The sequence below is a fragment of the Tasmannia lanceolata genome, unplaced genomic scaffold, assembly GCF_043159265.1.
Source record: "Tasmannia lanceolata isolate RefF3 unplaced genomic scaffold, GAP_Taslan_0.1 ptg000026l, whole genome shotgun sequence".
NCBI classification, from domain to species: Eukaryota; Viridiplantae; Streptophyta; class Magnoliopsida; order Canellales; family Winteraceae; genus Tasmannia; species Tasmannia lanceolata.
In genome coordinates, this window is record NW_027518703.1 from 4106872 (window position 1) to 4122066 (window position 15195).

The following is a 15195-nucleotide window of genomic DNA, read 5'->3' on the forward strand; positions in this document are numbered from 1 at the left end:
GTTGGCTGCTCTCACATGCAACAGCCCATCCACGAAATGCCTTCTGGGATGGTGCCTAGCAACTCCCAAAATCAAATTCTAGTTTTATATATAGTTTATGGCAATTTTTAATCAATGGATGTATTTGTTCCTTTCTTTCCTTTTCTTTTTGATGTTTGTTATTCTTGTCTTTTGTATGGTTTTCTATTCAAATACATCAGCCAAAATATTCTCTTTTATACGTATCCTACATGGAAGTGAATATACAGGAGCACAAAAATTAATGATGAGAATATTTTTCATGGACGGCCCACTACATTGCTACATCGATGACCAACTTGTTTTACCCCCAAAGAAATCGAACTAGGCGTAAAACAAAATTGCCACCCATTTGATAGGTGTAAAATTTGTTTTATGCCGCTGTCTTTGTAAAAATATGTGCATCCATTATATTAGAGCCCCCTAAAATAGAGCATTCTTTTCTCAGGAAACACATGTGAGGGAGTAAAAGTAAAATTGAGCCGCACATGTTCAATGATCCGAACCATTTTATCTATTAGGCCTTTCTATCGATGGCTCATGCATCAAAATCCACTCTGATCGAATTATTCTAACCCTTCAATTTGTGATGTTAAATGGACGGTCAGGAATCAATGGTCTAGACTTTGATCTTGTGATTTTTCACTGCATCTAGACATCATAGATGGTTTAATCTTCATTATCTTTGGAAATAGAATTTATAACTATCACTGTTTCTAGATTTATATTGCACTTTCTATTACATGTCGGGACATATCTTTTAAGATGAGCACTGTTCTAGGCTTTTGATCAAGCTTGATGAATGAGTATAGTTTTTTGTTTTCTGATTTTTAGTCATTTCCCAACTTCATCTTAGTTTCGCCCTACTAAAATAGGATCGACTTTCTTCTGATTTTAGCCACTTCTTGGTAGCCAAACGTGCCCGGAGCCGTTGATTTTTGCATGACTCAATCTTGCAAATGGGATCCCCATTCGACATCAGACCGGCACTAGATCAACCTATGATGGCCCATCAGGTCAACAGCTCCAATAATCAAGCCCACATACCACATGTGCACTGGATCCTGAACGTTTTTGTTCGTCAAGACGAGAGTCCTTTATGAATTATGATAACTGCACTGCATCTACACCATATTCACTGTTTCTAGACTTGGGGCATGTTTGGCAACCATGAAAAAAAATATTCTATGGAATACTAGGGGGACCATTTGTGAGAGATGCTCTGAGAAGGAGAGACTTGAGTGGGTGGAGTGTGGAAGCATGAAAAGACCATGGCATAGCTTAGCGTATTATTTTTCACTGGTTTTAGTGTTTCTCATTCTCTCTCCATGCCCTCTCAAATCTCTCAAATCTCTCCCCGATTCCTCGATTGGTAGGGAACTTCACCTTGAGCTGCAGTGTAGAGATGACAGCCTACAGTTCGTTAAGAGCGGTCTTACCAATTATGGCGTTGCAAGCAGAAGGGGCTTGATCCACTAGAAACGTCTGGCGGATTATCCTCTGGCGGGGCTTGATGCTGAAGGTCGCCAGAAGGTCGATCTTACCCTCGACCTTCACCTCCTCCTGGGAGAATCCGCAAATAGACTGGTCTGTCGGGTGAGACTACCAGACCGCTGGTGCATCTGCTTGAATGCATCGTAGTAAAGGATGTTTAGGGAACTTCCGGTGTCAACCGGCACATTTTCAACATTAAAGTTTGCGATGGCAAGCCAGATGGCTACGACGTCGTCATGGGGGGCGTGGATGCTGTGGTAGTCCTCACTAGAGAAGAATATTCGAGTCATTCGTATTCAGAGGGCTTTTGTCCCGTCTTCCTCATCGGTGTCCATCGCTTGGATGAGGGTTGGTGGTGTTCTTAGCCATTTTTTAGTTGGTCTCAAGAACAAGTCCCACGGATGGTGCCAATCTGATGATGCCAAAATCTGGTTCTCCGATTCGAGGGCTGATAGAAGTTCAATCTATGTCATCCCTTAAGTCACAGAGAAAGTGTTAGGGGTCCCGGGGCTTTGGCTCCTGGAAGCTACTCCGACACTCAAGTCAGACATTGATATCACATTGAAAAGGTGATGTAAATGACAGAAATGTAAGCTTATCTTAAGGTTTTTAAGGTTGAAAACGATGTTCCGATGGTGAAGTGATTGAAGAAAGAACGCCGTATCTTTGAGCCTGGAGGCTTTTGTAGGGAGAGTTTCTCCACCGTCCTTTGGTGTATGGCACATGTGTCTTCATCTTATTGGCGAAAAGATGATGATGTCCTCGAACGCAAGAGTGGTTTCTTTCTATTTCAGGCAGCGACGTGCGTCAGAGCAGCGGCGGATAGCGACTTGGATTGGGAGGCCTGCCGGCGTGCTTAATGCCACGTGTCGCGATCTCATAGGGAAGGTCAATTTTATCCCAGCAGCATGCCTTTGTGAATTTATGTTTGGCAAGAAGCTCTAGAATGCTCGATCTTGATGGAGAAAGCTATTTTGTTAAATCAGCCAATGGGAAGTTATGTGTTGACAACCACGGATACCAAGGGGTATAACTATATTCACCCTCGAATGCCGAGTGATATAAATATATTGGCCCTAACACCCTCGGACTCCAAGTGGGTATAAATATTTTGGCCCTGACACCTCGCTTGCCAAGATGGTATAAACATATTAACCCTGTCGACTTGCATTTGTGAAGTTTGACCTCGTGATTGGAGCTTGGTCAATTTCTGGTTACGCTTTGTTTAATCGGTTGCTTTAGCCACCTATCTCTGCATGCTTTGGTTCAACTAAAGATCATGTTCGATTGCTTACTGACTTTTGAGCTCACACATAAATATCTTACGTTTTTCTAACCTAGAAAATTTAGCGGACACGGTACCAGAAAAAGTGTCTTCATAGGTTTTTAGCTGCATATAACGTGAGTACTTGTATCTTTGGATGTATGTAAAAAAACTTGAATGAGTTATTCGGTAAAAATAGTGAGTTTCTCTGAGAATGGAATGGTATGAAGTATGTGTCCAATTAGCCTTGCATGCTTGTAAGGTTCTACGTTGCAGGCTCGCGGTTGCGGTGCCTATCGCGTTCTCGGGTCGTTGGGGGCGTGACACTATCATTGATGGGCAACGGCCAAAAAAATCACTTTTATTATGTTGCTTACCTATGGAAAACATGATATCCAAAAATACATATTCTTGACAATACAAATTACAGAAAAAATAAAGGGAATCAATTACAACATATTTGGTAGATTTGATAAACGACCTTAATTAACATTCCTGCAATTCATACGAATCTCTCCATCTGTGCCTGTCAGAGGACTTATGTTCCCCATCTTTATCATGGAAACACCAAAATGTGCCCAGAAAGCTTGTGCATTGTTGCTATAATATCTCACTAGACCATCACTAGCTCTTCCATCACCCTTGAAGAGCTCTTGGTCCGAATGGAGGAGTCCCTTTTCTTCCAACAAGTCATTGTAGTAGACAGTGTCGAAAGATGTGGTGGTCTGATCCAGTGGCGCGGTGTTGTTATCTCCTCCTGATAAGGGACATTGTGCACGCAATGAGCCCGCGAATCCCGGATCAATGTTGGCCTCATTGTATATCCTGCTCCTAAATGTTGTGCACCGGGCAAGACCAATTGTGTGAGCGCCGGATAGAACGACTAGGTCCTCTCTGCTCAGGCCGTGCGACTGGAAGTTTGAAAGGAGACCAGAGAAGTTGAAGAATGGGGCAGGAAGGTCGTTGTTTGCGGCGTCTATGCTTGCTGTCCTCGAATCCCTCCTCCCTAGTAAGACTTCATATGAGTTGCCTCCCAACTGCAGTACAAATGATATTGTTTATAGGTATTTATGTTGACTATCAATCTATAGTTACAATCACCAATGTGCCCTTTATTTAGTCTTGTTGTTACGGGGGATGTTGCTTCGTTAATTGACTATGTTACCTCATAATTCCATAGCAAATTTCACAATCCAAATCAAATGCAGTGACTTTTTTAACATGGAAAAGAATGTGTACTGAGGGGCCATTTGGATACGCAGATTTTAGAATTCAGGTTTTTGTTTGAAAACAGTCTAAAAGAGGGGTTCATGATAAAGCTGTTGTATGCTGTCCTGACCAAGGTTTTAAATTTCGGTTTTGGGGGTACTTTTGGTCCTCACTGGAACTGAAATTTTGGCATAAATTCGGAAATTTCAGCCAAAATTTGGTAGAAGCGCTAGAAATGTCGGTTTTTTGAGCCGAAATTACCAAAGTTTCTATAATTTCCACTGAAATTCTATAAAGAAATAAGAACTTAATATTTTATCAAAAATTTCTCCGAAATTGCCGAAATTTAGACCGAAATTTGATAATTTTCGACAATTTCAGTTTCGGAACGTTTCGGTTTCGCAACTGGACCGAAATTCATCTGAAATTTTGCATTTCGGCCGAAATTTAAAGCCATGGCCCTAACAGCGTTTCTTCGATTTGAAGTAAGAAATCCGGGTTTTAGAAATCTCTCCCTCATCGTGAGATTTTAAAAACCTGGAAACATGGGACAATCTCTTCTCCTGCTCTCTTGCTGTCAGGAAGAAGGACGAGAAATCATAAAATGATGGCCGGTCTTTTTCTTCTCTCAACTCCCATCTACAATTTTGAGGAAATCCAAGATTCTAAAATCCGCATATCCAAACAGCCCTAAGTAAGAAGAGCAAACCACTCACTGCGGAAACAGAGTCACGGGCTGCGACAGCCAAGATATCGGCACATGAGACCACATTGCCGTAGCAAGCCTCGTTAACAGCTGCTTTGATTTCATCGACCACATCGAAACCCCTAGCGGAGTTGAGATTAGGATGGGCCGTCTTCTCACCTGTGAAGTTTGGGGTATCATCTAAGAGGTTCGATCCATCACAGCCCTGCAAACAGACGAGAGAAGTAAGCCATGGCATGCCCAAAAGCTTACATAACGAGTAGAGTACGCAATTAATGTTCTTTTTGGGAGACCCAACAATACACAAATGTAGTTTGCATATCATCTACGCATAACTTCAATTTAGGCCGTTTTCATTTTAGATTTTGACGGCCGACCGAGTCAAAAACCGATTAATTTTAGTCCAATAATTGGTTATGGACTCACTATTTTTTGTCAAAAACTAAAACGAACAGGGCCTTAGGGCTTAGCCCATAGTGATTACAGTTGAAGACTAAGGCCCTTCTTGTTTGGAATTTAGAAAACCATTGGGAGTCCAAAACTGATTAATGCTCTCAAAATTAAATATAAATTTGAAGCAATTAATCAGTTTTGGATTCTTAATTGATTCTGAAACTCCGAAACAAACACGGCGTAAATCAAGGTAGAATTATCACAGGTACATTTAACGGTAAAATCACCTCAGATTCACTGATTCCTACAATGTTAATGTCCCTTGAATTTGAAAATGACTAGAAAGGCCTCACAAATAAAATTAAGCAACGAGGTATCAAAGTAGTGCAAGTGTAATTTAGTCATTTTGTTTAAAACAAGGCACTATAGGGAATGAAGATTAATTTCTTATCTTCATCCATTGCTAATCTTACATTAACAAAGCAGTCATGGTAGTGTAGACGGAGCAACGAAGCTCCCATGCGAGGCTCGCGGTATATTGCCTGCTCGACGACCATCTTAATGGTGGATAGTGCCTGTGGGCACACCATGTCATAGAAATCAGGGCGAAGCTCTGCATTGGTCTGGTGCATGATAGCGGAAACCACACAGAAATAAATGATGAGGGAGCGAAGAGCGGCCATGGTGATAAGAAACAATTAAGTTTTATAATGAAGTTACTTCTAATTTGCTGTTTATATATATAGTCAGGTAATCACATTACTTGATGCCTTGCTTCTAATATTTTAATTCATATCATCTCTTTAATTAAAACTGCATTTGATGGTACAGCGTATTGATTTGGTGCCAAGTCCAAATAACATTTTGTTATAAGCATATAATCATTGACCTATTCAAACCATAAAGTGAAATGGATGGTTAATGTTCTAAATCATCTTTAGCCACCAACATGATCTTGGCCCATATCGATGAATCAATGGCCTAGGATCATTCGATCTGATCTGTCTTCTCACCTAAATAAAGTAGCAGTAGTCCTCTTTAATTTCTAGTTTTATTATTTGTTGACGGCTTGACCCACATTGTTAATCAACTTGCTTAATACCATTTCAGTCTGTTTCCCAACTCTTGATTACGCAAAAGAGAACTTATGGTTTTCCAATAAATTATTAGACCGGCGATTGCTTCTAGTCAGGCCTTGATTTGATGAGTTCAAATTCAATTATTTTATCACTTAAGAATCGCCCAGATTTAATTCTAACCCACTCCTTGCCTATTCTCTCAAAGGTTGCGTACAAAGGACCCTGTATAGAAAATGGTAATATTGACATGCTCTTATTTTGTAGGTTTAGTAGATGATTCCTCGAACTGCTTAAACTGCTTAATATCTTTGTTTAATCGGTTTTGTAGTTGCTTCTTCAAACTATTTGAATAACCGGTAGTGGGGTGGTGAAAGAACTGGTGAGAAAATACAGAGGATTTGCCTCGACGCCTATATCACTTTCCTTAGGCCCCGTTTGGATTGAAGCAACTTTCCAACAAGTTTTAAGAGAAAAAATATGGGCGATGATATTTTCACTCCCCTGCATTACGCATGCTCCCCCATTATAATGTGATTTGACGTCAAAAAGCGTTAAAGTTGCCCACTGTTCGCGGCAAATCAGGTTATAAGGGGGCGAATGCGTAATGCAGGGGGAGTGAATGATAGGAGCCGTAGATTACATACGGTAATTTTTTGAATCTTTGACCCAACACGGCTCCTATTGCAAAGTTGGAAGCATCACACATAATTTCACATAATTCGGTCCAATTGGGTGTTTGAATAATAGGAGCCGTAGTTAACTCATTTTTCAAACACTCAAAAGAATCGAAGCATTCTTTGGACACTCAAAAGAATCGAAGCATTCTTTGGAAAACTCAAATTTTTATTTTTTCCTAACAAGTTGGTTAGAGGCCTAGCAATTTCAGAAAAATCTTTTATAAAACGCCGGTAAAAGCCCGCATGGCCCAAAAATGATCGAATATCCTTCACACTTTTGGGCGATGGAAGATGGACAATGAGATCCACCTTAGCTTTATCAACCTTAATTCCCTCAAACACCTCTTCTACGATTGGGCTCACAAATATTCCATGGAATAATTTTTCATGGTTGCCAAGAACTAGATTCAGATGCAATGCAATTTTAACTAATGTTCCAAATAGATGGTGTAATTTTCATTGCATCTAAAGCTTCATAGACATTTACCATTTTCACTTATACGTATCTAGATAGATGGGTCCCACTTAGGATTTAGCAATATCTAAATTAGCTTTTGATATTAATGTGATTCCTCGCACCATTTTTAAAAGTTTTCTATTTTCAGTAGGAGATGAAAATTTGATTAGAATATTGGCTACTCTTAAAATAGCAAGTTATTATTTAATTAGGAAGTAGATTTGGGTAGGATTCTTATTATGTAGGAAAGTTACTTATGATTATGAGATATAAATAAGTTGTAATCTTCTATTTCATCAATGAATGGAGAAATTATTTTAGAAATTGTGTTTTTGCACAAAGGAGGATTGATCATTCCCTCGAAGTGGATCAAGAGATCGATTCGGGTTCGTAACAATTGGTATCAAAGCAGGTCGAAGCAAATCGAAGGAGCAATGGATCAAAGGGATGAGAATATAAGAGAGATCTTAAGGCAGGGGCGGAGCTACATGTAGCATAAGGGGGGCAGTTGCCCCTGTTGAGTTGGGCCAAATCCTTAATAGGCCCAACTCAATTGGGCCCAGACCCCTTTAAAATTTGAAGGCCTACCCCCCTTATGTATAAGCCTGTATTAGCTTGCCCCCCTTATGAATAAATCCTGGCTCTGCCACAGTCTTAAGGCATCTTAGCTTCTTTGAAGGCCAAGTTCAACGAGATAGTATTATCGTTTGGAGTGAAGTCAGAAGAACCTCCATGTCTGATTGAAGAGTTGAGCTAGAGCACCGTCGAGTGGGCTTGCACAATGAAAAAGGAAAGACAAAACAGAAAAAGGAGAGAAAAGAAATGCGAGAATGGAAGAAGTGAGAAGAAAAGGCGAAGAAGCCACAAAAGAAAGGTTGTCGCCGAAAAGTCTACTGTTCCTCTCAACCTATCCAACGCCGTCGACACATCAAAAGTGCTTTGATGACGGCACAATGCAATCGATTTGAAGATGGAGCTGCCTCAACCCTTGATGAGGACATTCGGGATGGTGACTAATTATTAGACAAAGAAATGACGAAAAGGAGGGAGAAAGAATAAAGAAAAAGAGAAGAGACAAGAAATTTGGAAAGTCATGTGCAAGGTCATCTCCTCAAATAGTCATCGATTAATCTTTAACCTTGAGGACAATGTTGATTTCAAGGCGGGTGGAATGATACGTACCTAGATAGATGGGTCCCACTTAGGATTTAGCAATATCCAAATTAGCTTTTGATGTTAATTTCTAGAATAATTTCTCCATTCATTGATGAAATAGAAGATTACAACTTATTTATATCACATAATCATAAGTAACTTTTCTACTTAATAAGAATCCTACCCAAATCTACTTCCTAATTAAATAATAACTTGCTATTCTAAGAGTAGCCGATAAGAGTTGCCAATATTCCAATCAAATCTCCATCTCTTACTGCATATAGATAACTACTAAAAATATTGCCACGAATCACAATAATATGAAAAGCTAATTAGATATTGTTAAATCCTAAGTGGGAACCATCTATCTAGGTACGTATCATTCACCTATTCTAGGGCTCGTAGATAGTGTAATTTTTCTTCTTTTCGGACCTAGACAACACAGTTTTCATTGCATCTGGGCTTTAGATGGTGCAACTTCTCTGTTTCTAACTTGAAATGCTTGGAACTTTAATGGGCCTCTAGACTTTTGGATGCAATGAGATGTTTACCTACGCTTACACCTAAATAGTAAATAATGCGATTTAAGTGTGTTCAGGCCTAAATGACGACAATTTCTATTGCATTAGCCCTCCTAAATACTGTAATTTTCACACTGCCTAGACTTATTCTTAATGCAATTTGGAAAACACTTTGAAAACGGGATTCCGTTTAGGAATAAAAACGGGACTGAAATGACCACTGATGTAACCCTTTTTAATGTGTATTTATTGCTTTTATGGGGATTTGAGCTCCCTCCATTTGTCTTTTAGTGGACGTGGCTCAAATGGTTGACGCCCGTTGTTTTTTTTTTTTTCCAAAATGGAACCCCATCCTTTGTCCCAAACTAGTTGGGGTTGGCTAATGAGTCCTTTAGAAATTTTTCATGAAGAAAATGAAAGGATCTACCTGGCTCAAATTGACTAAGTCTAATCCTGACACTAGTTAAGGAATTATTTCTACTACCACCAGCCCTCCTAGATGAGGTAGTTTCATTGGACCTAGACCTAGATGATGTAGTTTCATTGGACCTAGACCTAGATGTAATGAAAATTTAATTTTGAGACCATAGCTTTTAGCCTGATTTTTTGCGTAATACATTTCCTTAACATAGGTAAAAGTAGGGGCACCCCATATCAGCCCCCAATGAGCCCCCCAATGCAAGAATAGTTTTTTCATACCTCCAGTTTCTCAAATTCAGTTTCGCATTCATCACCACAAAGGTCATCGAAAATATCTCCGACCCACCAAAGCACGAAAGCCAGGATCATTCATAAGATAAGATGGACTCTTATGCAAAGAGTGCAAGAGACTTGAGAAACCCACTTATGTTCCGGCCCATGGTGGGCCCCATCCCATCAAAACATGCAAAAGGATGGCCCCACCCAACAACAATAGAAACATTAGGTGACAAAATCATACCTATCACATAATCATCAAAGTCAGGACATTTCCATGGAACAATATATAAATCAAATGTATTTAGTCAAAGGCAAGAATCTACTAGTAAGATAAGAGAGAAATAATAAACCTAATATAGCGATTCACCAGGGTATAGATGACGAAGTGGGCCTTCTCAGGCTAGGAGTGGCAGACTCCAATGAGGCAGAAATAAGAGTGATTCATTAAGGTATAAGGATGACGCAAACTAACATTCCGCCTTAGAAATGTTTGATTTTCTTCACCCTCGACGGAGCTTTGTTTTGTGTTGTTTCTTTTTTCCTTTTTTTTCTCTGCTCTCTTGCATTGATCAACTCGTTCGCCAGGGCTCCACCCACCCACTCTTCCCTCCTTTCCTCTCTCATTAATTGAATTCTTTGCCATTCAAAAATAAAATAAAAACCTAACAGACAGATCAAAGAGAGGGGGGAGAGTCCATTTAATGAGATATTAGATAAGACACGCAAGGTTTTATTTCCTCCTGTTAGAGGGATTTCTGTTAAATCCTGCATGCAAAGAAACCTGATACTTCTGCATGGAGAATACAACTTTCTCATTTATCTCCAGAACATCAAATGGTCCCAATGAGCAAAGGAGATGATGTTGAGCCTTACTGCCAGAGGCAAAAGAACTCAAGTGTGTACCGTTGAGATCCCTTACCTATCAAAAGAAGAAAGAAGAAAAAGAAACAAAGAACAAAGGAGAGCCCCAGAATGTTCAGCAGAAACATAAGACATCAAACATAGCTTCCACTCATGATACCATATTATGTTGTACAGCGAAAGTATTTTGTTCCAGTAGAAGCTCTGGACCTGCATTCTATTTCTAGTTGAAAAAGGGCAATATGTGTATGATATAGCAGTAAGAACAGTGTGAGCAATGGTATTTTGGCAATAGCATAGCAATTATAATACACACTATACGTATAAAGGGCTATCATCAGTCGTCCTTTCCATTCTTTCTATCGGCAATCTCCGCCTTCAAGAAACGGGAAAACCAGAGGGCGGAAGATTTTGGGTGCCTTGAAAGTCCATTCTTGTAGTCCACATATACCAACCCAAAACGCTTGGTGTATCCTTGACACCACTCGAAGTTGTCCAAAAAAGACCATGCAAAGTACCCCCTAACATCGGCTCCATCCCTGTCCAACATCAATGCATACTAAAAAATTTACTCTTCTTTTCTTTCTTCAATTGTTTATGGAAAATTCTAATGAGAAGACATGTAATCCAATGTAGTCCTACATTGGTAGATTCGAAAACTCATAAACAGTGTGTGTATTAATGTACGTATGTACATATACAAAAAAATGAGCACATATACAGTAATGTAATAACGTTGCAAATGGGGCAAGGGGAATAACAGTAGGTAATGGGAGCAGGGTAGGGTGTTAATATGGGCAAGGGTTATAGGAATGGTCAAGGAAAAGTGTGTGCGGAAAAGTAGATGGAAAAGTTTAAGAAATGTATGGTGCGAAAAGAAAAAATGAAAACAATCAAAAGGAGGAAAAATAGGATAGGAAAGGAGAAATGGGAACCTTAGCTGGGACTAGCGTGTTGGGCCTCATGCCTTGGTCGTCTAGTTGCTGGTAGTGGCCAAGAAGGGAGAGACAGAGAGCTAGAGTGAGAAGGGGCTGCTCACAGCCAATACAGAGAGATCAGAGAGAGGAGAGAAAGAAGGGGGAGAAGAAAGTGGGAGTTCATAGCCCATGAGCTAGGGAGATGAAGGGGTGAAGAAGGGGGAAAGGGAAGCAAAGGGGCTGCTGCACAGCCATGGGAGTATTATTCGAACCGTGGTCATGATCAAAAAAATGAAATTTAGTATGTGATGCAAGCATTGGATCATAACACAGTTTAAATATTATTTCATACATCTAGAAGATACATTTATGTGGCTTTGATCTTGTGAGTATTTTATTTACTTATATTTATATTACAATAGATTTCAGTACTATATGTATACGTATATGGTCCAGCATACCTACAGATGTATATGCATACATTGTTACAAATGCATATGTATATGGACACAATAATTACCCGAATGAATACATAATCACTTACAAATGGGCAGATACGGCAAGCACTGGGAAATCTACATGCATAAATGTTATGAGATGAGAAAAGGGTCATAGCGCACCTCATTGCTTGAGACACTGAAGCAAGGTATCCCTTAAAATAACCAACTCTCTGTTTATCATCCAGCACCTCATGAAGAGGCAATGTTTCATTGTCTTCATCATCCATGCCTGCATGTCACAAACAATGATGAATTTTGAAAATGACCCCAATGATGTTGTATGCAGAGTTTTAAATTTCAGCTGAAATACTGAAATTTCGGATTTCTTCCGGTACCGAAATTTAAAAACAAAACCGACATTTAAAATTTTGGCCGAAATTATAAGATTTTCACCGAAATTTCCACCAAAACCAAAATTGCCACCGAAATTTCATTTTCAGTTGAGGCCGAAGCCGATATTTCAATCCTTGTCTGTATGTGATAAAATAATGTTCAAAACTTGTTGGACTTGGACTATGGACAATTTGACTCGGTCTGGCCAGGCTCCAAGTGTGCAGTCTTAACTTCAATGTTATAAGAAATATGCTGAGATAATGATTGATTCTGCTAGTTTTCTGAAAAAATCACGAGTTTTAATTGACTTGGGTAAGTCAATAAGTACACTCAACATTGCGGTGTTAGCTATCATCTTTATCATTTCACGAGTGCATTTATAGTTCCTTAGTTTTGAACATGTCTTGCCAAAGGCATATGACGGTAAAACAAGAAATTGGAGAAAAAAAAGGTTCTTGTCTGTGGCTAATATCACTAGAAGCATCCTAGATTTCATAAATTGAAAGTGTCATTTTCCGGTATTAGGGTCACTTGACATGATGAAAATATTGCATAGTTCTTATATAATCTCTGATGCCCCTTATCACAATAATATTTGTCATTTTGTAGACATTTTTTCAACTTCTAAAGCAAATTTTGACAAATAGTGCCAAGTGCAAGGACCTGGAACATATGACATGCTGAAGCATCTATGCAGTCATATGATAATATCAAATGTATTTTACATATAACTTACAAACAGTAGTAGTGATAGCATATGATCCAGGGAAAAATTACCTCTAGATCAATAAGAAAGGAGCATGCAATTTTATATGAAAATCACAGTAAAAGATATTATCTTTCGAAAAAAAAGAGACAACGTAAGGTATTCTCTGAAAGTAGGTTGACAAGCATTACACTTGCATACCTGAAACATTTTTTTTTTTTTTTTTGAAAAATAGAATTTCAAGTAAATATATTTTGGTTTATTCTGGATTGATTGATGCCTTCTTCATTTCAATTGACGTATAAATGTAGGTATTTTTACCATTTTCAGTAACATATATTGGAGGAATTTCCATTATTTCAAATCAGAGACAAGGAAGTGAATCGGATGAGGAGGAAAAATCAGAGACAAGGGGACTGGTTTTGCCCATCTTGTGCTTATTACAATTTCAAATGGAGGCCAAGTTGTCGATGGTGCCCTCAGAGGAAGAAGATTTCATCACCCTCAGTCTATCGTCCGATGGCTATGATTAAGGATGGAAATAGACAACATGTTCAGGGATGGAGGCAGGGGGATTGGTCCTGCTCGTCTTGTAACTATTCTAACTTTAAACGACTGAGTAAATGTCGTTGCTGCCACCTGGGTCGTAAACAATTGCCTTCACATCCCACCTCCACCACCTTAGGGGCTGGAAGCCTGATAGATTTGGATTTTGATCCTTGGCCAGATTCGGGGGTACTTTCGTCCTCTATGGCAGGAAATGGATCGCCATCACTCTTTATTTCTGGTAAAGAGGTAGAAACAAGATTGGAGTCCTTAAAGGCTTGTTTGGTGGGAAGAAGAAATGAGTCGTTTGGATCCCTTCACAATCTATGGGAGTGGGCCAAAAAGTCCTGGAACTCTCCCTCTCTTGCTTGCCAGTGTTTACTTTCCAATGAAGAGATCCTTTTTATCTTTGATTATGAAGAGATGGCTTCTAGGATATTGGATCTGGGAATCGAAAACTGGGGAGAACCCCTATCCTCCCTCTCCCATTGGTCCCCGGATTATATCCAGGGATCTGAGACATTATGGGTTAATTTTTACGATATCCCAATACATGTGTGGGCCTCCTCGACGGTTGAAGCCTTGGGCAATCTTTTGGGCGGGTGTTGGAAATAAAAATGGAGGACCTCCATAATCAATGTATGTGTTTCGTATCATCTTAAATCCATGCTCCTCGTTGGAAATTTCCCCTCTTTGTGAAACTCTGGATCTCCAATCACTGTTACATGGTCGGAGTTTCCACCCAGGGATCCAGAGACCCTCGTTTGAATCTTGGGGATGGTCAGAAAGCTTCTTCGTTGATTGTCCCACCGGAAAACAGGGAGTCGGTGCGCTCCTTGGAGATCCAGGCCAGGCGGCCAGCTGGCATTCTAAAACCACCTCATCAGGTTCAAATTTCAAATCTTCAAGGGTTAGATTTGGGAATGTGCTGGGCTCGCTTCCCAAGCCTGGCCTAAAAGGACATTTGAGTCTCCTTTCAGGGTTGTGAGATCAGGAACCTGCTTCAGCTCGGAATATCTGCCAGTGGGGCAACCCAGCTATATCCAAGATGAATCAAGTTTATGAAAATAATACTTGTTTCTTAGAAAATGGTGGGCCCTCAGATGTGGCATGTTCAGCATAAGAGTTGTCTTGACTCGTCCTTTTTGGCTGATTTTGGCACCTTCCCTATGTGCAACTATCGAGGGAAAAAAAAGAGGAAAAAAGAAAGAAATCATATCCTGAGACTAGCAGGATTTTGCTGGCATGGGAAGTCAAAGAGTTTTTTCGTGTCTTTTGGGTTCAGGCGGTTATGGTTGTGCTTCCACTCATTGGCAATGGGGCTTGCACGTCGAGAAACGTATGGCAGTGATAACCTTTGCTCTCTAGGAAGAAATAATGATGAAATTAGAAAGCGCCACTTCGGCGCATTTAATGTGGCATTTGTTATGTATCTATCCTGTGCTAATACGTAGTTTTGGTGAACCTTTTCTCTTCTCTTTTGGGCTTGGGATTTTGGGTTTTAATGGAAGATCAGAGAGTCTCGGTATCTCCTCCCCCTTGCTCCTCCTCTTCACGCCGGGGAAAAAAGAGGAAGTTGCCGGTAGACTTGCTTGAATTGGAAACTGCCTTAAAAGTTCTGAAAAGGTTGGCTTACCGGGACGAATACGCATCCAATCAT

The 15195-nt window shown here is 39.9% G+C and overlaps 1 protein-coding gene and 1 long non-coding RNA gene across 2 annotated transcripts; both read right to left on the minus strand.

Annotated features, from left to right (window-relative positions):
- Positions 1-3258: 3258 nt before the first annotated feature.
- Positions 3259-5767, minus strand: LOC143858637 (peroxidase RIP1-like). Its single transcript, XM_077369332.1, has 3 exons — positions 5558-5767; positions 4702-4896; positions 3259-3813 (listed from the first exon to the last, which is right to left on the minus strand). The coding sequence occupies exons 1-3, from the start codon at positions 5765-5767 to the stop codon at positions 3259-3261; spliced, it is 960 nt and encodes a 319-aa protein (XP_077225447.1).
- A 4893-nt stretch (positions 5768-10660) lies between these two features.
- LOC143858721 (uncharacterized) lies at positions 10661-12180 on the minus strand. The gene is made up of 2 exons (XR_013239010.1): positions 12071-12180; positions 10661-11072 (listed from the first exon to the last, which is right to left on the minus strand). It is a non-coding gene; the product is annotated as an uncharacterized LOC143858721 (long non-coding RNA).
- Positions 12181-15195: the final 3015 nt, after the last annotated feature.